The sequence below is a fragment of the Ictidomys tridecemlineatus genome, chromosome 3 (assembly GCF_052094955.1).
Source record: "Ictidomys tridecemlineatus isolate mIctTri1 chromosome 3, mIctTri1.hap1, whole genome shotgun sequence".
Classification (NCBI taxonomy): domain Eukaryota; kingdom Metazoa; phylum Chordata; class Mammalia; order Rodentia; family Sciuridae; genus Ictidomys; species Ictidomys tridecemlineatus.
This window is the reverse complement of record NC_135479.1, coordinates 166,099,201-166,120,267: the sequence shown is the minus strand read 5'-3', so window position 1 is coordinate 166,120,267 and position 21,067 is coordinate 166,099,201. Positions and strand designations below refer to the sequence as shown.

Genomic DNA, 21,067 nt, shown 5'->3' with positions numbered 1-21,067 from the left:
ATCCAGATGAGCCTCTAATGAAACTGATGCCCTTTAAAAAAATCTTAATTGATTTAATGTTTAATTTCCTTTAATAGCATATTTTCTTGAGATTTCTTCCTTACCCAAAATAATTTATATACTGATTTAGAACCTAGAGTTAAAAAAGTGATTCAGGAGCTGGGGTTGTGGCTCAGTTGGTAGAGTGTTTGCCTAGCATGTGTGAGGCACTGGGTTTGATTCTCAGCACCACATATAAGCAAATAAATAAAGGTCAATCAACAACTAAAAAAAATTTAAAAGAAGGTGTGACTCAGTTTTGAAAACATGTATTACTTCTGTCCTTTGAATAAAAGAAGTTTTTGAAATATTTTGGGTTAACTTTTTTTTTTTTTTTTTTTTTGGTAAGGTGACAGACACGTTACAACCTCACGTTTCATAGGTGCAGTCTACACTCACCTTAATTGGTCTCATTTCTTAGTTAAGAAATTTATTGGCTGGTAGATCCAAACACTGAAAGGAATAGTAATTCTATGAATATTCATTCCTGAGATTTCTCGATCTTCATACGTGCAGCTCAGGTAATGGTTGCAGTCCAGGGTATTATGTGCTCTCCTGTGTGTTGAAATGAATGTGAGCTGGTTGGCTTGGTAGATTGTTGCAGGTAAGAGAAGCAAAGTCATGAGGGCGGGGTCGCCATTCCATGTGGGAGCCTTCTACTTCCTGTTTGCACCCTGGACACTTAAGGTGAATAATTGAACAATTTTATAAAAATGATTAATTAGGAGACAGTCATGGTGAGAGTGGATATAAATGAGTGTAATTACTACAGTTATGTGAGAAACCCTGCTCATAAAGAATTCTTAGTGTCTTCTAGTGAGCTGGAAGCTTGACTGGTGGGTTGATAGACTTGTGTGTCTTGAAATATTAATTGCAGTGTTCTACAGGCCAGGTTTCTGTAGGTTGGGTGGAGGTGCAGGCCACTGGCACTGAATACAACACCCAAAGAAAAACATGTGAGTTGGAGGAAGAAAAGGGTTTTCCCTGGGCTGCGGCAATGCTGATGCTGGTGAAATAGGCTTTTGTTGAGCATTAAGCAGCACTTGCCAGGATTGGGAGCCTCTGAGCTGCACATCTACTCTTGATCTGTGGAGGACTTGGGCAAAAAGATAAATGTGTGGTAAGTTTTAGTGCAGTACTATGTTTCCTTACTAGTTGCTTTTGGCACACACACAGACATTTGTGCATGTGTGTGTGCCTGTGTGTTTGTAAAACTGAACATAGGCTGTCAACTTTCAAACTATTGTTTTTTTATTACAGAATATTTTCGGCATTAACTAAGAAACAAAGGCTAACATTAGCTGCTTCTGTGTTATCCCTGCTACCTCAATCCTAAAGTGCTTGATCTACTGACACCAACCAGGATGAATGGCTCAGAAGGTAAAATTGGACGGAAACACTTACAGGTTAGTTTGCCATTTGGGGAGTAACTTTCAGTATAATAATACAGAAAGAGAAAAAACTTTCCATTCACATAAAACTAATTTGAATCTGAACTCTCCTATATATTTGTAACATTGTGCAAGTAACTTAATCTCTCTGATCTCCAGTATCTTTTCTTGTAAAATGGATGTAATATCAGCTTGCCAGGGTGGTAAGAATTTTTTTTTTATGAGGTAATGTTAGCAAGGAGTCTGGTGCAGTGATTGGCTCATGGCTGAACACTATAAAAGTTTATTCCTTTAAGTTGTCAACTCTTCTTCCACCCTGCTTCCCCAGTGTTGGAGCCATGGCTTACAAGTCTTGACTCATGCACGCCACCAGTGTCTCCCGAGTCTGCTTACTGGGTGTTGTGACTGGTTGAGGCACATTTAAGACTAGCCCAATTCTAATTGTTCTTTGCACATTTCACTTCATTTTATGCTGGAACCCAGCATTGTGGTTGGAAAGGCAAAGTAGATGTTCCAAATATGTTTCTTTAATGATGAATCTATTTCAATTGATTTCTGTGACATTTTCCTCTTCTGGGGCCATTAAGAATCTGGCAGTTTATTCATAAGGCCTGCTCTTTATTCTGAATTTTATCCAACCACCCATCTATCTGTCTATCTACTCATCTATCCATTCATTTATTTATCCAATATTTTTGTACTGGAAACTTACTATATGCCAGACGTAGTTCTAAAAGCTAGGAATTAAATGATAAGGAAAAACAGAAACAAATCATAGAACATTCATACTAGCCATGGGTGGGAGGATGCAATGAACACAGCAGTCAGTGAGTTATGTCGGGTATTAAAGGGGGTGTACTATTGGGAAGATAAAGCAGGAAAAGGGAATGGGGCATTGAGGGAGTTTAAAATAAGATGGTGTGAGAAGACGTCATTGACAAAGTATCATTAGACATATCCTTAGAGGAAAGGCTGTGTTCAAGCAGAAGCAGCAGCAAGTACCGAGGCCCTCAGATGGGAGTGAGGCTGGTGTGTTGAAGAAGAAGCAGGAAGGCCAGGATAGCCAATAGAGAGGAGAATCTGAGAGGGGAGGTGGGAGAAGTGATGGGGCTAACTCCTGCAGACCATGTGGGCCCTGTGAGGACTTGGGCCCAACTCACCTCAACAGGACAACCTGGCTCCCGTGTTGAGAAAGTCTGAAAGGGGCAAGGGCAGAGGCAGAGTCCCCTTGGGGGATGGTCACAATAGTTCAGGTCTGGCTCAGAGTGGTAGCAGGAGAAGTGGTAAAGTGGCATATTTGTGACATTGTTTGGAGGTGTGCCAATGGAGTTTTCTAATGGGTTGGATGTGTGAGTCAAGGATGATTCAAATTTTTGGTGTAACAGGGAAGATGGAGTTGTCACAGTTGGGGAGGACTATGGTAGAGCGTATCTAGTTGGAGATGTTGGGAGCTTTGTTTTGGACAGTCTGTAGTCTGAAGAGTGTAGTAGACATCTGAATGGACAAGCTAAATGTACAGTTAATTGCAGAACTCTATAATTTGGGGAGTAGCTGAAACTAAAGATAAATATTTGGGAAACACAGGCACGTGGCACAGCATTCCAAGCTGTGAACAGGATAAGATCCCCCAGAGCTGAGGGTAGATAGAAAAGAGTTTTAAAAACAGGTCCCCAGGACTCCCAATTATAAGAGCCTGGAGTTTAGGATATACCGGAAACAAAGGAGAGTGCCATGAATAGGAAAAAAACAAGGGAAGAATATATTTCAGAGAGGAGGCGTGGGGAGCACTGTGGAATTCTGCCAGTGGCTCAAGTAAGATGAGAGCAGAATTGGCCACTGAAACTAGCAATGGGATGAAGGTGGACTTTGGTGGCTTTTCCAAGAGAGATAGGATCATGTATGACCAATAAAGAATGAGGTGGGGCAAGGTAAAGGCAGAGATCATTAACTTTCTGCCGATTTTTTTCTGTCCCTACTCCAGAATACTCATGTGCCTTTGTTTCCCATTCTTCTCATTTACCTTATTTTATGTTGCTAACTCTATTTGTCTTTGTTAGCAAATTTAAATTTTCTTGGAATGGCCTAACAAGTAATCAATATGGGGTGCTCTCACAGATGTGTTTATCCTCAGTTTCTCTCAGGTCCAGGGTGACTACTTGACTTTCTGTCTGATGATAGAAATGTGACCAAACCCTTGTCCTGAGGGAGATGCTCCCAGCACATCTGTGTTTATGGCCTTAGAGGCACAGACCCTGCTAGGAGGTTGTCTTTTGGTGTGACCATGATTCTGCTAAGCTTGGCATATTTGGGTAATGTCCAGTGCCACTATTTAATTTGGTCTTTGCAAGGGGTTAGCAGAAAATGAGAGTAGGATCCCTCCAGAAGGGGGGAGAGATCCCCCTGCCCCCATTATCCTGCAGTGATCAGACTGTACTTTTTGAAGGAGTGCATCTGTGGCATTCAAAACAGTATCTTAAAGGAACCCTGGAATGGGTCATCTGGAGGAGACAGAGGCCTAGATTTGCAGTTGTTTTGGCTAGACTTGCAATGGAGTGCAAGAGAAAGGAGGAGGAGATTATGTTCTGAATCCTCTTTCTTTAGTTCAAAAGACAATATGATCTAAGGCAAGTTCAATAACATCTCCAAATGGGTGTCTATTGATTGAGGTGGTTCTAATACCTACTTCATAAGAGTTGATGTGAGCATTAAATGAATTTATTTATTTATTTTTGTACTAGAGATTGAGTCCAGGTGTGCTTTACCACTTAGCTACTTCCCCAGTTCTTTCAATATTTTTTAACATAATTTATTGATATGAAACAATCTAACATAGTATCTAGTCAACAAATGTAAGTTTTGCTTCCTTTCTGTTGTCTTTCTTTTCTCATTCTTTCTTCTCTTCCCATCTCCCTTTTTTATCCAACTCTTTATTAACTAAGTAATATATGTCAGGCATCCCACAAGATCTACATTGTCCTGTATGTTGGACACCAGCCACATGTGGTTATGGAACACTTGAAGTGTGCAAGTCTCAACTGAGTTGTGCTATCTACATGAAACACACACAGAAGTTGTGTAGTTAACACTATTCCTTGTCCCCAAACCACTGTTCCCAGGGCTTGCTTTCTGAGATCAGGAAGCCAGAGACTTTGGAGCCTGTGGAGGTTTTCCCAGTAGAACACCAGCAATTTTTTCTTGGGGGGAGGTTCACCAGGGATTGAACTCAGGGGCACTCAACAACTGAGCCACATTCCCCAGCCCTATTTTGTATTTTATTTAGAGACAGGTTCTCACTGAGTTGTTTAGTACCTTATTTTTGCCGAGACTGGCTTTAAACTCTTGGGATTACAGGTTTGAGCCACCATGCCCGGTGCACACCTACTTTTTTTTTTTTTTTTTTTGACAATGTCTTTATTTTACTTTATGTGGTGCTGAGGATTGAACCCAGTGCCTCATGCATGCTAGACGAGCGCTCTACCTCTGAGCCACAACCCCAGCCCAACATACCAACTTTTGATGAGTTTCTGAGGTGGTCTTCAAGTGAGCTCTCTTTCCTGCAGTGACATTCTTATGAAGGACTAAGCCTTGCTTTTAAATTCCTAGCCTGTGTTCTTATTTTTCCAGTATTTTGCAAATTTTGACTTGATACAAACAAACAAAAAAATCAGAAGCCTTCTTATTAATAATTTTTCAATTGATCACATGTTTAAATATCTTTTTCTATTGTTTACGTTTCAATGATAGCATTTGTATATATTTGGTAAAATAGAATATATTATTAAGCCATATTTCACCAATTTCTTCTCAGTTTTACAAAAGTGACTACTGAAAATTTAAGATGACTTATGTAATTTACATTTTATTTCTGTTGGGCAGCACAGTGCTGGTTGCCGGGAATTCACTGATGAAAAGGAAAACAGACTTTTGGAGCTTGTAGTCAGTCTAGTGAGGGTAGGTAGAAAAACAAAAACATAAGAAAATTTAAAAATAAATAAAAAATACAAATTGTAATTAGAAAATTACACATTAAAATACATACTGTGAAGATAAGTTTCTATGGAGAGAAAACAGGAATATGTAATTTAGGCCATCTGGTCGGTCAAGGAAGTTCTCTCTGAGGAAGAGACATTGGTGCTGAGCCTTGACAGGGCTCTTTCTATGTAGAATTTCTAGGTGACAGTGGGGACAGGACATTTCAGGCAGAGGAAAGAGCCTGCTGGGAATACTCATTGAGTCCATCTCACATCAGGCCTGTGGTCAGCAGCAGTAAAAACCTGTGGAGTGACAGAGCCAAGGAGCGCCCCTGACTGCTCAGGGCTTGTGCTCTGGTGAGAAGACAGGCACCTGAGGGTGCAGGGATGTGGCTGGTACTTGGCCCTGGAGTGCCTTTTGCCCTGTCTTTTTTCCATCTCAGAGTCATCATCAACCATAGTCTTGACCAAGCAGGTCCCTAGGGCGTGTCTGTTTTTCCTTCCAGTAAGATGCACTGTTGTCCCTCTATTCCCTGTTCTCACCGCCTGCTCTGACTCAGGCTCATCATCTAGGTAATGAGCGTCTGTGATTGTCTTCTAACTGGTTTCCTTGCCTGCAGCCTCTTTCTCCCTGTCATAAATCTGTGCCTGGCTGCCAAGTTAATGGTAATTGAACACCATTTAGATCATGTGACTTCCTTGTTCTCCTGAGATTTAACTAGTGCAGTGCTGGCAGAAGATCAGTTTTTTGGGAGATGTTGGATCTATGTCACTTTTCATCCTTTACATTTTCTTTCTACAGTTTTCATAGAAGCATGGCCGGCAGTCAACCTCTTTAGCTGAGATTGATGAGCCTTTCAAGCTTTACCAGTAACCATCTTGCTATATTTCTGCTCCTGCTCTGCATTGCCTCTTGGGCCAGGCATGCTGCGATCCCCCGCCCCCCAACCTCCTGTCAACACCGAGGGGCGCTGTCTCCCAGGGAAGGGCAAGATCACATTGGCAAGAGCTGTTTCTGGTGTTGAGAGATCAAATTTGAATCCCAGCTCTGCCATTAAATTAGCTGTGGGAACTTTTTCAGTAAGTTATTTATCTTTTCTGATTCTTAATTTTCCTATCTGTTAATATCAGAAGGCTAATCATAATTTGTACCCTTAAAGTGATGAGACACTGTATGTAAATATTTCATAAGTGCCAAGTCCATAGTGAATTCTTAATCCATATCCCTTGTTTAAATCAATGGCAAGCAATGAATAAGAGTTGCCTCTGGGGAATAGATGAAGTCTAGATAGGGAAGTGAAGTGGGAGGGAAAGGGAGGGGACAGGGAATTAGTAAAGATGGTGGAATGTGATAGACATCATTATCTAAAGTACATGAATGAACACGAATTGGGTGTCAACATACTTTAAATGCAAACAGAGATATGAAAAATTGTGGTATATATGTATAATGAGAATTGTAACGCATTCTGCTGTCATTTATTTATTATTTATTTTTAAAAAATCAATTTAAAAAAGTTGCCTCTGGGGAATTTTTTTAATATTTATTTTTAAGTTTTAGGTGGACACAATATCTTTATTTTATATTTATGTGGTGTTGAGGATCGAACCCAGTGCCTCGTGCATGCTAGGGGAGCACTCTACCACTGAGCCACAACCCTAGCACCCCTGCCTCTGGTACTTTGACCCTACTTTCTTTTTGCATCTCTACCACCAGTTAGCAATCTTCTTATAATAGGAAATGGGCTGTTGTGTAGTTTTTGTGATGGTAGCCGCAAACACTGGATAGGGACACTGAATGGTATTGTCTTGGATCAGGCTGGAACTTCCAGAGACCATCCTGTGTAGAATCCCTGAGGTTTGGTGTAGAATCCCTCAGGATGTCCAAACAGGTCTAAGGGAGTTAGTTGAAGAGCTTCTGTTATTTCATGTTATTTCATGTACACAACAATCTCTAGTTGGTTCGCCTGTCCTTTGCAAAGTCCTGTAGTTGGTTTTTCACTTGCCTTTGGTCCCTCTTAATTAAATATCACTTTTGCTTTACTTCTATCAATGAGGAACAGTAAAACGCTTGAAACTGGAGATATAAGAGACTGGGAGTCTGGTCACACCTCAGCTTCTTTTCCATTGTACAGTCCATCATAGGATTAAATGTGCACAGACTTGAAAATGTTAAAAGGCTCACACCAATTTCAGATGCTATTATTAGTCAGTCTTTCCTGACTTATTATGATTATTTTGTTGCTCTTCTCCTAAGGAATATTCTTTTAGATAGTACAGTACTGCAGGTAGACTTAAGGCAAGTGAGGTATGAAGAACTCTGTTATTTTAAACAGGAAAAATATAAAAACATAATTTGCCAAAAAAAATCTAGAATTAAAAAAAATCCATTAGCTTTAGATGGCAACAGAGGTGTCACAACAAATTACTTACTTACTTAATTAATTAATTACATAATTACTTGAGCCCATAAGTAATTGTGCAGAGTCTTTTTCAAACTGTGAAGCATTAGAGGAAGGAAAGCTTTAATTCAAGGTTGACTTATATCTTTAGTTATATTCAGGAAGTGTGTTAATGTGGTCAGAATAACTGTTCTCAACTTCTTTAGGATAATACATAGAATAGTATATTATCTATTCAAGTCAGTATCTTAAAATAAATACTTAAGGTACATAAACATACTTTAAAACTACACTCCACTTGGGAAGCATCATCTATATCAGAAACAACTGAACAAGGGCCTTCATCTTCTTTTCCGTGTATCTTCTTGAAGGAGGTAGTATGTAGCACTTATTTGGCAAGATAAGAATATAACCCCTGGTCTATAGTTAGTGAACAATAACTATATTTTTGTAAGGTAAGAATAAATTAAGATTGATAAAAATTAATTCCAAAAACTACTTTGTGACAACTGACATGTCTGAATTCCTCTAGTTTTGGTGCCTAGAAAAGAAATAAAACATCAACAGAAATTCAGAAGATATCTTGCATACTCAGTCCTCAATCTATATTTTTTAAATCTGCTGGAAAGAACAAGGCAAATACAGTGCCCATCACTCTTGATCACTCTCTTGACAGTTCTCCTAACTCCTCACATCAAAAGTTTGGTGTCTATTGTATTTGTTCTAACCAGTGATGAACTAATAAGTTTGTCATGGTGCTGAGGAAGGCCTCTCTGAATGTTAGAAGAGGCATTGGAAATCATGGTACCAGCCTTATCAAATATGAGATAGGGGCTCGGGATGTGGCTCAAGTGATGGCACGCTGGCCTGGCATGCGGGAGTCACTGGGTTCGATCCTCAGCGTCACATAAAAATAAAATAAAGATATTTTGTTCACCTAAAACTAAAAAATAAACATTTTTTAAAAAATGAGATAGATCCATTTTAACATCTGATCTCCAGATTCCTTCCATCCCCTCCTGAAATTTGATTCTGACTATCCTTTTAGTATGCATTGATTGAGCAAAAAAGACACATTCATACCAATTCACTACGCCTATTGTTATGAAACAGTGGTCCAGGGATCCTCAACTCACTTGATGGGACAATGGCGTTTTACACTAAATTTCTAATTGCATAAATGAGGCACAGCAATACTTTGGTTAAGAAATATCCTGGGTATGAATCATCAAAGCACAGGATTTCAAAAAGAGATTTGGAAATATGGAAAAGTCACAATCAAGTCACTCAGGACCTTGAGTAAGAGACACTGGGTACTGTTTGAGCAGTCTCCACCCTGAGCTATTGCAATGTTCATTACTCCATGAAAATCCTTTCTTGAGTTTCCAGACAAAATACAGAATACTTAGTGAAATTTGAATGTCAAACAACACATGCAATATATGACACACATATAGGCTAAAAACTTGCTTGTTGCTTATGTGAAATTCAGATGTCACTGGTGTAAGCAAAAATAACCAATCTGGTTTCGGCACCGTTATGAAAATAAATACAAATAACTGGGATTTTGTGCAGAAACAAAATCTCAGTTTATTAGTTCTTCCATCTCTGTTTTCTCCTTCCCACTTTTCCAAAGGACTATTTCAAGCAGATTATAAAAATAGAACGCTATAGTGTGTCCATTGTCCAGTTTTAGGCAGAATCACCAACTCACCACCAATTTTGTTTTATCTGTTGTCCCATTCATTTCTCCTCCCCAGATAATTTTTATTTAAGTCAGGATTCTTATGAGAGACATAACCAAGAGTAATTGTGTGTGTGTGTGTGTGTGTGTGTATGTGTGTGTGTGTGTGTGTGTGTGAGAGAGAGAGAGAGAGATAGAGAGAGGAGAGAGAGAGAGAGAGAGAGAGAGAGAGAATATGTATACAGATGGTCCTCAATTTATGATTGTTTGCCATGATTTTTTGGTTTTTTGATGGTGTGACGGTGATACTGCCAGTTATTGGTGCTGAGTTCTGCTCCCTCACAAGTTGAAGTCTGAACATTAGAGAAGCACACTGAGGCAAGGCATATAAAACAGGGTTTATTAAAAAGGGGTCACATAGACCACTCCCAGGAGGGAGAACAGAGCGATAGCTGGTATCCCAAGAAGCAAAGGTGTTTTTGCCTTTTTCTATGTCCTAGGCTTCTTTTGTTCTCCTGCTCTCTCCCCCTCATCTCTCTCCTTCCTGTCTACATGACTAGGCCCAGGAGATGCTCAGGTGGGATGACCAAAAGATGAGAAGCAGATGGGCTGGAGTGGCCAAGTTGGAGTGATCTGGACAGGAAGGGGGCATAATTAACAACTCCCTGAAGGGAGGGACAATCCCTGAGACAGGTTACCTTAGCAACAAGTTGGAGCAGGGGCAGGATGTCTTGATAAGGGTAGAGGAAAGGCTCTGAAGGCATGAACATTTCAAATTCGTTCGTTCTCTGGATCTGATCCTTGTCTATCTGCCTGTCTAATTCTGGTTCCAAAAGTGATAGGCATTCAGTAAAAACCATACTTTGAATTTTGACTCCTCCCCCCACCCCCCACCCCCCGGGTTAGCAACATGCAGTATGATCTCTCTTTATGGTGGCCAGCAACAGTGAGCCAACTTCCCTGGCTGCCAGGAGATCGCAAGGGTAAACAATTGATACTCTATTGAATACTATGTTGCTAATCGGTGTAGTTCTGTGATTTAGGTATTACTATGGTTTGGATGTGATTTGTTTCCCAAGCCTTCATGTGTCGAAAGTCTTTTGCTCAGTGCCATAATCTTGGGAGTGAGTGGGAAGTTTTAAAAGAGAAACCTGGTGTGAAGATGTTAGCTCATTGAGAATGCACCTTTGAAAGAAATCAATATGGTTCTCAAGGGATCCTATTATTTCTTGAGGGAGGGTGAATAAGAATAAGACTAGCCTCTCCTCTCACGGGCTTCCTGTCTCTCCATGTGATCTCTTCCTATTGCTAAATTGCTGAGGCCAGTCTCCAACTTGCAATCCTCCTTCCTCAGCCTCCTGTGTTGCTGGGATTACAAGCATTCTCCTTGGTGTCTGGTTTAGAGTTAATTCTTGTATTATTTGTTGGTTGGTTGCTTGGTACTAGGGGTTGAACCCAGGGGTGCTTTGCCACTGAGCTACATCTCCAGCCTTTTATGTTCTTTATTTTGAGACAGGATCTACCTGAGTTGCTGGGTCTGACTTTAAATTTGCATCCTCCTGCCTCAGCCTCCAGAATTGCTGGGATTACAGATGTGGGCCACCACACCCCATCAGATCTCTCTCTATTGCATGCATTCCTACCATGAAGCCATCTGTTATGAAACTCCCCATCAGAGCCTAAATAAATGGGGCTGCATTATCTTGAATATTCAGCCTTCACAACAGTGGAGAAACCTCTTTTTTAATAGCCTCATGTAGCTTCTCATAGCAATAGAAAACTAATTCAGAAAACTGGGAGTGGGGAATGAGATTGTTGCTACAAACATACCTGAATATGTAAAAGGAGCTTGGGAACTGGATTGCAGGCAGAGGTTGGAAGAATTTGGAGGAACAGGCCAGAAAAAGCCTAGAATGCTGAAAGTGGATCATTGTGGGTGATTCTGGGGAGCACTCAGAGGATGAAGAGCCTAGGAAAGTAGTCTCAGATGGAAATGAAGATTCTATTGGAAACTTGAAAAAAAGTGGCATTAATTACATCATAGCAAAGAACTTGTCTATAGAGTGTGCACATCTTAGAGCTTTAGGGAAGGCTTAGTTTAGAAATGATGGACTATTTTATCTAGTAAAAGAAATTTCTGAACAGCAATGCTTTCAGGCTGTGACATGATTATTACTGGCTATCTTTAGTGAAATTTGCAATGAGACTGCAAAGAAAGGAACTGGAAAGACTTAGAAAATGCATAGCCTGATTGGGGAAGGAACAAAGAAAAAGCAAATGCTGGTGTGGTGATGTAATGCCAGATTTGTGGGACCCCAATAGAAATCCAGGAGCCGAATCTGATTCAATCACACAAGAGTCTTTATTACAAGCTTGAGCCTGGACTCACAACCATTTCCGATGTAGCGGTCCCAGGGAGTGAGCCCCGGTCCTTTGTTCTGTGAGATTTTATAGGTTTTTGGGATACTCTATGTGTCACAACACCACACAGCAAATCATTTCATACCATGGGAAAATCAAACAACAACTCTTAACATGGTTAGCACATTCACTGGCAGGAACAAATTGGGTTAAGGGTGATTGCTTAGTACAAGAGGGGGATTCGTTTGAACTGATTGGTTTAATCTGTGATGGGTGTATGTGCTAAACTACATGGTTTCCTCACATATTATCAATCATCGAGACTACTGGGGGGTCATCTGGCATCCCAGGTATTTTCCCTGTCTCATGCTGATTGGTGGTTGCTAGGGGGCTGCTATGGGTCCTCACCTAGCTTAACTGAGTCAGGGACACCTGGCTCCTCAGATCTCTCCTGTTATTTACAGACAAACAACTCAGCAGGGTGGCTATGTGCCTAGGAGTGCTTTGTGGGTTTTTCCAAGGACAAGGGTCACGCCCCCCCTCCCTTTGGACAGGACTTGAGGTAGAAGCTGGGTTTTCAAAAATAGAATCACATCAATTTCTCAGTGTATTGGTTTCTTACTGCAGAGAAGAATGCAGATGCTACTTGTTAAGGCAGTAAGAGGCCTTGAGGGCACCTCAGAGATCTTCAAGGTCACCCACCCCTCCCATCACAGGCCCAAAGGCCCAGAATAGCAAATTTTTTCAGGGAGCAAGCCCAATCCTAGGGCATTCTGAATGTGTTTGCAGCTCAGGGTCACCTTAGGATTCTGTTTCCTGATTTCAGGAGGAGTAGCACTCTGTGTCTGCTGCCATGCTTCAAGTGCGTCCAGGTATGGCTTATATGGGTGACAGATCTTGGTGGCATCTGTGTGGTGCAGATGTTGCAGGAGTGTGAAATGAGTTACGGGGTCATGGCAACTTTCACTGAAATTTCAAAGGAAAGCCTGAGGCCAGGCAGAGGTTTGCTGCAGGGGCAGAGCGGACAGAGAGAGCCCCAAAGTGGCAAAGCATAGGGGAACCATGGGAGTGGAGCTGCAGCTGGGACCTCAGAAAGTAGAGCCATCAGCAGTGTGCAGTGCCAGTTTCTGAAAGGTACAGACATCAGCACTTGGCCTGAGACAGCCACCACAGGAGCTGTGATCATCAGAGGTGTGTGTGTGGGGGGGCTTCCTGAAGCTCGGGGGGGCTCAGAGTGCAGTAAGTTCAGGGTGTTGGACTTGGAGCTTTGAGATTTAATGTCTGCATTGCTGGCTTTTTTTGGGGAAGGGATGGGGGGGTTTACTCCTTTCTACTTCCTTATTTCTTTCTTTTGGAATATAAATGTTTATCACATCCCTGTGCTACCAATATATTTTATAAGTAGATAACTTTTTAAAAAATATTTAAAAGCTCACACTTGCATGGAATTTTTCTTAAGTCTGAGACTTTGAACTTGGACTTTTGGGTGAAGTTGCAATGAGCTAAAACTTTGGAACTATTGGGCATGGAATGATTTTATTGTGCACTGGGACAAGGACATGAACAGTGGGAGATAGAAGCAGAATTCCATGGTTTGAATGTAGTTTGGATCCTGCATGTTGGAAGCTTGGTCCTTTATGGTGAAGTTGGGACCTTCATGAAGTGGAGCCCGGTGCAAGGTCCTCAGGTCACTGGGAATGCTGTCCCTTGGAAGGGATTAACATAATTCTCATGAGGTTCCAGTTAGTTCCTGAGACAGGGTTATTATAAAAGAGTAATACTGACTCCTCTCACTCTCCGGTTTCCTATTTCTCCATGTGATCTTTCCCTATTTCATTCACTCTCACCATGATGCCATTTGCCACGTGGCACTCACCAGAGACTGATCAAATGGGGGGACTACCCCAGCTTGGACTTTTAGCTTCCAAAACTGTGAGCTAATTAACTTTTTTTTTTTAACTTTGCTTAGCTCCATGTAGTTTGTCATAGCAATGGATAACAGATTAAAACAAATGTGTTACATGCATTTTTGACTTCTGATAGTTTTAACTTACAATGTTTTGGGGGAGTAATGAGTTAAAGAATATCTATTTACATACACACACACACACAAGGCGGGAAGGTATGGATCTATCTATTACCTATCAATATCTATATAGGGATATTTATTTTAATTTATTTTATGGAGGCTGGAAAGCCTGAAATCTGCAGGGCAGGACCCAGGGAAAAGTTGATGTGGCAGGCTTGAACAAAGGCAGTCTACAGGGAGAGTTTATCATCCTCAAGGGGACCTCAGTTTTTTCTTCTAAGGTCTTGAGCTGATTGGATGATTCCTCCTGCTACCACCACTCTCCCTACCAGTATGGAGAGTGATCTGTTTTACTTAAGATCTACTGATTTAAATTTAATTACATCTAAAAAATACGTTCAGAGCAATGCCTAGACTGGTCTTTACCTAAGAACTGGATCATGATTTAGTCAAGTTGACACACTGAATTTACCATCACAATTTTGAAGTTAATCCATGTCATCTCATCTTTTCCTCTACAATATTTCAGTAATGTATATAACACTATGAAATAGATATTCTTAAGAAAACTTAAACAAAGTTCATATTATTAAAATTCCTATGAAATTTTAAATCCTATGAAATTTAAAATTTTTGAGTTAGGATCCAAATAAAGCACAGGCATTGCAACTGTAGATGTAACTTAGACATCTCTTTGGGTCTATAGTTTACCCCTTTATCTCTTTTTTTGGTATTTATTGTAATTTATCTGCTGCAGAACTCAGTATGTCTTGTAGAATTTTCACATCACTGGGATTTTACTGGTTGCATTCCCATGATATTATTTTTTTTCATGTTTCTCTGCCTCTGTATTTCCTATAAATTGGTAATTATATAAGTTGGTTAGATGGAACCCAGGTTCCATTTTATTTTTGCAAGAATACTTTAGGCACATCTTTCTGGACTGTCTCTCTTTGATATGTTAACAGTTTTTGACTAACATTGCCTGAATTTATTCATTCATATGATTTTGTAAAATTATAAATTCTATCATTTCTTCTTGCATTTATTGGTTTACATATTTCTTTTTCAAAATTTATTTTTAGTTATAAATAGACATAATACTTTTACTTCATTTATTTATTTTTATGTGGTATTGAGAATTGAACCCAGTTCCTTAGACATGCTAGGCAAGTGCTTTACCACTGAGCCAAAATCTCAGCCCCAAGTTTAAATATTTCTTTAAAAAGAAATTTCCCTTCACTGGTCATTTGGGTACAGTTTTTCAAAGTAGTTCTTCCTAATTATTTACCCCACAGTTTCCCAAACCTCTGAGAGTCTGCTGATATGTTCTGTTGTGAGGAGTGATGTCTGCAAGTGGAAACTTATAATAACCCACCTCTGTATTTTCATCTCAATGGTGATTAAGCAACATTATAAGCACATCTACATTATCTAGATGACCTCTTATATTCTTGGAGTTCAACCAATTATCTCAATCCTGGAATTTGCGTTCCTATTGGGATCATGATGGTGGCAAGAGGCAGTGCTTTAATTTTCAAGGTTATTTAATAAAGAAGATGAACTTCAGATGCCTGATAATCTTTCAGTGGGTTTTAGTTTGAATAGAGAAAACTCAAGTGGGGCACACATAATATACATATTCTGGACCAGAAAGAAAATAGACATAGAGGTCAGTGCCTGCTATGGTTTGAATGTCTGCTCCAAAACACTGAAATTTAATTGCCTGTGTAACAGCATGGAGAGGTTGAACCTTTAATAGGTAATTAGGCTATACCTTCATGAATGATTAATGTTGTTATTGTGGGAGAGGGTTAAGAACTGTGAAGGTGGGTATGTTATACCCACCATATGTTATAAGTCCCCCTGGCCTCTTGTGAGTGCCTATTTGCCCTTCTGCCACATATGACACAGCATGATGCCCTCACAAGAATCCACCCCTGTTTTAGGACTGTGTAGCTCAGAACCATGAGTCCGATAAACTTCTGTTGCTTATGATTCACTCAATATTAGCTAGTTTGTTTTAAAAACACAAAATGGACTAAGTTAATGTCATAGTCATGTTATGAAAGGGGATTTATTTTAGCAAATTCTATAAATCTTGTTATAATTGATTTATTATTTATTTTTTATTGATTAAAAAAGCAAATGACAGTGGAATGTATTACAATTCTTATTTCACGTATACAGCACAATTTTTCATATCTCTGGTTGTATGTAAAGTATGTTGTCACCAATTCGTGTCCTCATACGTGTCTTTGGATAATGATGCCTATGCATTCCACTGTCTTTGCCAATCCCCTGCCCTCTCCTTTTCCCTCCCACCCCTCTTCCCTTTCTAGAGTTCATCTAGTCCTCCCATGCTTCCTCTCCCTACCCTACCACGAGTCAGCCTCCTTATATCAGAGAAAACATTCAGCATTTGTTTTTTGGGGATTGGTTAACTTCATTTAGCACCATCTTCTCCAATGCCATTCATTTACCTGCAAATGCCATGATTTTATTTTCTTTTATTGCTGAATAAAATTCCATTGTGTATATATGCCACATTTTTTTTATCCATTCATCCACTGAAGGACATCTAGGTTAGCTCCACAGTTTAGCTATTATGAATTGTGCTGCTATAAACATTGATGTGGCTGTGTCCATGTAGTATGCTGTTCTTAAGTCCTTTGGGTATAGACCAAGCAGAGGGATGGCTGAGTCAAATGATGATTCCATTCCCAGTTTTCCAAGGAATCTCCATACTGCTTTCCATATTGGCTGCACCAATTTGCAGTCTCACCAGCAGTATATGAGTGTGCCTTTTCCCCCACATCCTCTCCAACACTTATTGTTGTTTGTCTTCATATTAGCTGCCATTCTGACTGGAGTGAGATTGTTATAATTGATTTATATTAGTTAATTTGATTCACATTAGTTTATTGATTTATGTTGGTTTTGCAGTTTTGTTTAACTTGTAAATTTGTCCAAATAAGTGTTTTTGTATTTAAAGAAGTTTATAACAAAGGCAACTTAAGTGAATATACTGGTGTGAATTTATTTCTCCTTTTTAAAAGGTCTGCCCATGACTTAAGTTTGAGAAATGCTGCTTCATCCCGTTCCTGCTGTTATAGGCTCTCAGCCTCATTCAGCATCATTTGTCTTGTTGAGGAGTGGCCTCCTGCTCAGGGCATTTTGTGTCTAATGGTGTGTGCCTAGAGACACTTCCCACAGTACTCAAAAAGTGTTGTATTCAGGGGCCTCCTGTCCTGAGTTCACCTTGTCAGACCACAGAATGTGAGGAGCTGCCTCTGGTATTTCTCCCTAGTGCCTTGTGAGTATGGTAAATGGAGAATCCTACACATGAACAAACCAACTCTTTGGAAAGATAAAAACTAAAAGCACAACCACCCCCTTCCCCAAACTAATGAACAACTCCCTCCCACAAAAATATATAAAACAAAATCATGTACAGTAGATTTCCTCAACATTATTGTGCTTTTGAGTCTCTTGAGGATCTGTGTTTCTCTCAGGTGACACTGCAGGCTCACACAACATAACACTGAGTGACCTGAGTCCAAACAACCCATTGCTTTGTCTTTATGCCACAATCATTTTACTTGATTTCCCTTCAGGTAACACATAGAAAGTTCTGACTAAAATGATGCAGAATCAGCATTTGCTCATTATTCATTGTTTTTGTTATGGTTGTTGCTATTTGTTTTTGCGGCATGGAGAAGGGTAGAAATGGTGGTAAAGTTGAGGGTTTAGAGATAGGCAGCTCTGAATTAGAATCCCAGCTTTGTCATTTACAAGCTCTTTGATTTGAGCTAGTTATTTAGCTTAAGTCAAATTTATACCGTCAGATGTAAAATGTGGAAAACATCATCTCATGGAATCCAGAGGATTTCTGTATTGTTCCTGCAGAGAAGCGTGTTCAATAAATGTCATTTTTCTTCCTTGTTCCTTATGAACATAGACTTGGGGGTTGAATCTTGGTTCTGTGACAATACTATTGCAAGTTGCTTTGTATGTAATCCCTGTAAAGACAGCTCTTTATCATTATATTTCATTTGGAGATAATAATTATGAAGATTAAATCAATTGGTGCATGTGAAGTGTCCCAGAACCCAGTGATTATCCACCCTTCATTCCATTCCCTTCCCTGCATCACTGAATGGTGTAGTTGGCTACACGACTAAACTAACAAAGCTTAAGTACCAAGCATAAGAGAAAGGCCTGATAGTTTCAGTTCTAGTTGGTTAGAATTAGAAGACTTTCAAAATTAAAAAAAGAAAATGTTTCCCAGAGATTCTGATTGAATAGGTCTAGGGTGGAGATCAGACACCACATATAATTTTTTTATGGCTACCCAGATGTTTACATAGGCGACAGGCCGAGAATCACTGCTCTAGCAGAAACCTAAGCCTTGATAGCTATCAGATCACCTAGCAAATCACATCTTTTCTGCTTACAGCCCCAGCCTTTCTTGTTTCTTCATACTAATCTGTTTATTCCATCAAGAGGAGTCCTGCAACTCTGCTCCTAATGCTGCTCTTCTGCAGTTTTTAGTGAGCTCCTCAAGGGATCCTCAAGGAGTATTAGTCTTAAGAACCAGGTAACATTGTGCCTCTTCCTGCCACACTGATTCTAAGCGCAAATCTCCTTTAAAGAATTCCCTTTATGGGCTGGGGATGTGGCTCAAGTGGTAGCGCGCTCGCCTGGCATGCGTGCGACCCGGGTTCGATCTTCAGCACCACATACCAACAAAGATGTTGTGTCCACCGAGAACTGAAAAATAAATATTAAAAATTTCTCTCTTTCTCTCCTCTCTCACTCTCTCTTTAAAAAAAAAAAAAGAAGAATTCCCTTTATTTCTGTTCTGTTCTCCCCTATCTTTTGACTATTTAAATTTTTTTAAAAAATTATGATTGTTAAAGTTCCTCCCTTTGAGTGACATTCCTAAGGGAGTTGTGGTGAGCTGAATAATAGGTCACAAAGATGTCATGTCCTAATTTTTGGAAATGAGAAATATGTTACTTTATGTAAGAAAAAGATTTGCATTTGTGATTAAGGATTTTGGTATGAGGAGACTACTTGAATTATGTAGGTAGGCTCAATCATTACAAGATCTTTATAAGGCAGAGGTGAGAGGATTGCAATCAGAAGATGTAGCCACAGAAAAGTGGGAATTAGAGAGGTTTGAAGATGCTATGTCACTTTCTTAAAGACGTAGGAAGGCCCAGGAATCAAGGAACGCAGGAGGCCTCTGGAAGCAGAGAAAAGACAATTCTCCCTGAGATCCATTAGAGGAGGCTGATCTTTTCAATCCTGAATTCTGCCTCTGGGGCCCATTCAGACTCCTGATTTCCAGAACTGCAATATGTGAGCTGTAATTTGTTAGGCCAGCAACATGAAATGAAACCAGGGATCTTTGGTGCTGTAGAAAGTTCACTGTCCTCCAGTACCCTCGAAAGTTAGATTTCTTTCCCTCTACCATTTATGGTCTGTGCATTCTCAGGCAAATCATCAAAAGTCTCAAGCTCAGCTGCCTCTTCTGGGAAATAGAGCCTGCAAAAGTGTATACATAGCACTTGAAAGTAGGAATGGGAGGCGACCTCCACCTGACAATTGCACTCTCTGCCTGGCTTCCATTCTTCCACTCAGCTCAGCACTGAGAGAGCAGTGCTGTGGTTTCTACTCCGTCCAGCTGAACCTGAGCTATTACATTATTTTGTCACTAACTGGAATACTTTTTTTAAGTGTACTTGCCATAGACGTCTGCCAAAATCAGGAATCCTAATGCCTAGACTGAGTCTATTTTTTTTAATTAACTAAAAACAAACAATGGAATATAAATTTCCTGACACAAAGAGACTGAGAGACCAGAATTATGTCGTCTATTTTTTTTTCTCCTTTTCTCTGATCAAAATTGCACAATGCTCGGATATCACCATACTGGCTTCAGATTATGCTTATGTTATTTATGACTTTTTTTAAAGTCAGTATTTGAAGGTAAATGCACTTTCACTATTTGAGGGTAGATACAGAGCTTGATGCCCTATTTGCCAGCTATTTCAAAACAAGAGTTGTTCTAAACCTTTACATGATGGCAAGTATCATTGGTAGTGATGACATCCAGTCCTAAATCCTTGGTCTCATGGAAGCTATAGTAAATTTCAGGTCCCTCTTTATTCTTAGTAGTAACATTAAATCACAAACTTGAGTAATTTTTTTGTGTGAAAGTTTTTGCATGAGAATTGTACAAACTTTTCTTTTTCAAGTTTTGGGTTGTTCTGTTAGTTGCAAAAACTTTCTGAAAAAGTGCACATAATCTTGGTTGGACTTTAATGTAACAGTTAATAACCAAATTTGTTGCATTTTTCTTTTTCCTCAGAAAGAAGAAAAAAATAGTGTTTTGATGTTAAGGGGATTTAACCAAAAAACTCCTAGGCCAGGATTTCTTCAATGGGAAAGAGAATGTGATTTTTCCCTCCAGGTGGAGGTGCTAGCATATAGTAGGCAGATGCCTGAGAAGCTGCTAAACATCCTACCACACATTCGAGAGCCAGTTAAAATAAGAATACTAATTTAGTAAGTCTAAGGTGGGGCCTGAGATGCCGTATTTTCAACAAGCCCTCACTTGATGTGGAGGTAGGACCACATTTTCAGTGTTCTAGAATTCTTATTTGTTTATCTTCTAACTCTACAAGAGAAATAGCATAAGAGCAGGAATATTGTTTCATGGCCCCAGTGGCTAGAACTGAACCTGGCACATCATAGTTGTTTAATAAATATTCGTTTTATTGGATGAGTAGATGGAGGAATGAGGAATGAATGAATGCATAAGCAGACAGGCAAGATCACTAATACTCCCACACATTCCTCTGAAAAACCTTAAAGGCACTTCTAAAGAAATCAGAATTCTTTCAACAAAGCCAGAAATGTGCCAAGAGGCTTTTCAAGAGCATGGGAGTTTGCAAAGCTGAGTGTCATGAATGAAATTTAATGAAACCAACAGGAAGCAGGGGGAGAGGAGGACTGGACACTTGGGTGGCTTTTAAGTCTGTGAGTTCAGGAACTCAGAGTTTGATCTGCCCTATCCGGCAGAACCATTTACTTCTCACTTTTGGCTTTCTGGGCTCCATTGATTACCCTCTGTCATTCCCCATCCAACAGACCAACAGAAATCCAAACCAGGCCAAGTT

The 21,067-nt window shown here is 39.9% G+C and overlaps 1 protein-coding gene across 17 annotated transcripts in view; it reads left to right on the top strand.

The window, feature by feature from the left end:
• Window positions 1–21,067, top strand: part of LOC101955320 (transmembrane protein 45A) — a 135,758-nt gene that overhangs the window by 93,378 nt on the left and 21,313 nt on the right. For 13 of the 17 annotated variants that reach the window (XM_078044390.1, XM_078044387.1, XM_078044383.1 and 10 more), the window contains one exon: window positions 1,300–1,445. In XM_078044390.1, the coding sequence (XP_077900516.1) occupies window positions 1,404–1,445 (42 nt within the window). In that variant the 5' untranslated portion in view covers window positions 1,300–1,403. Of the gene's footprint in view, window positions 1–926; window positions 1,160–1,299; window positions 1,446–21,067 lie in introns of all 17 variants that reach the window. The other 4 variants (XM_013362755.4, XM_078044385.1, XM_078044382.1 and 1 more) reach the window with 1 other exon arrangement.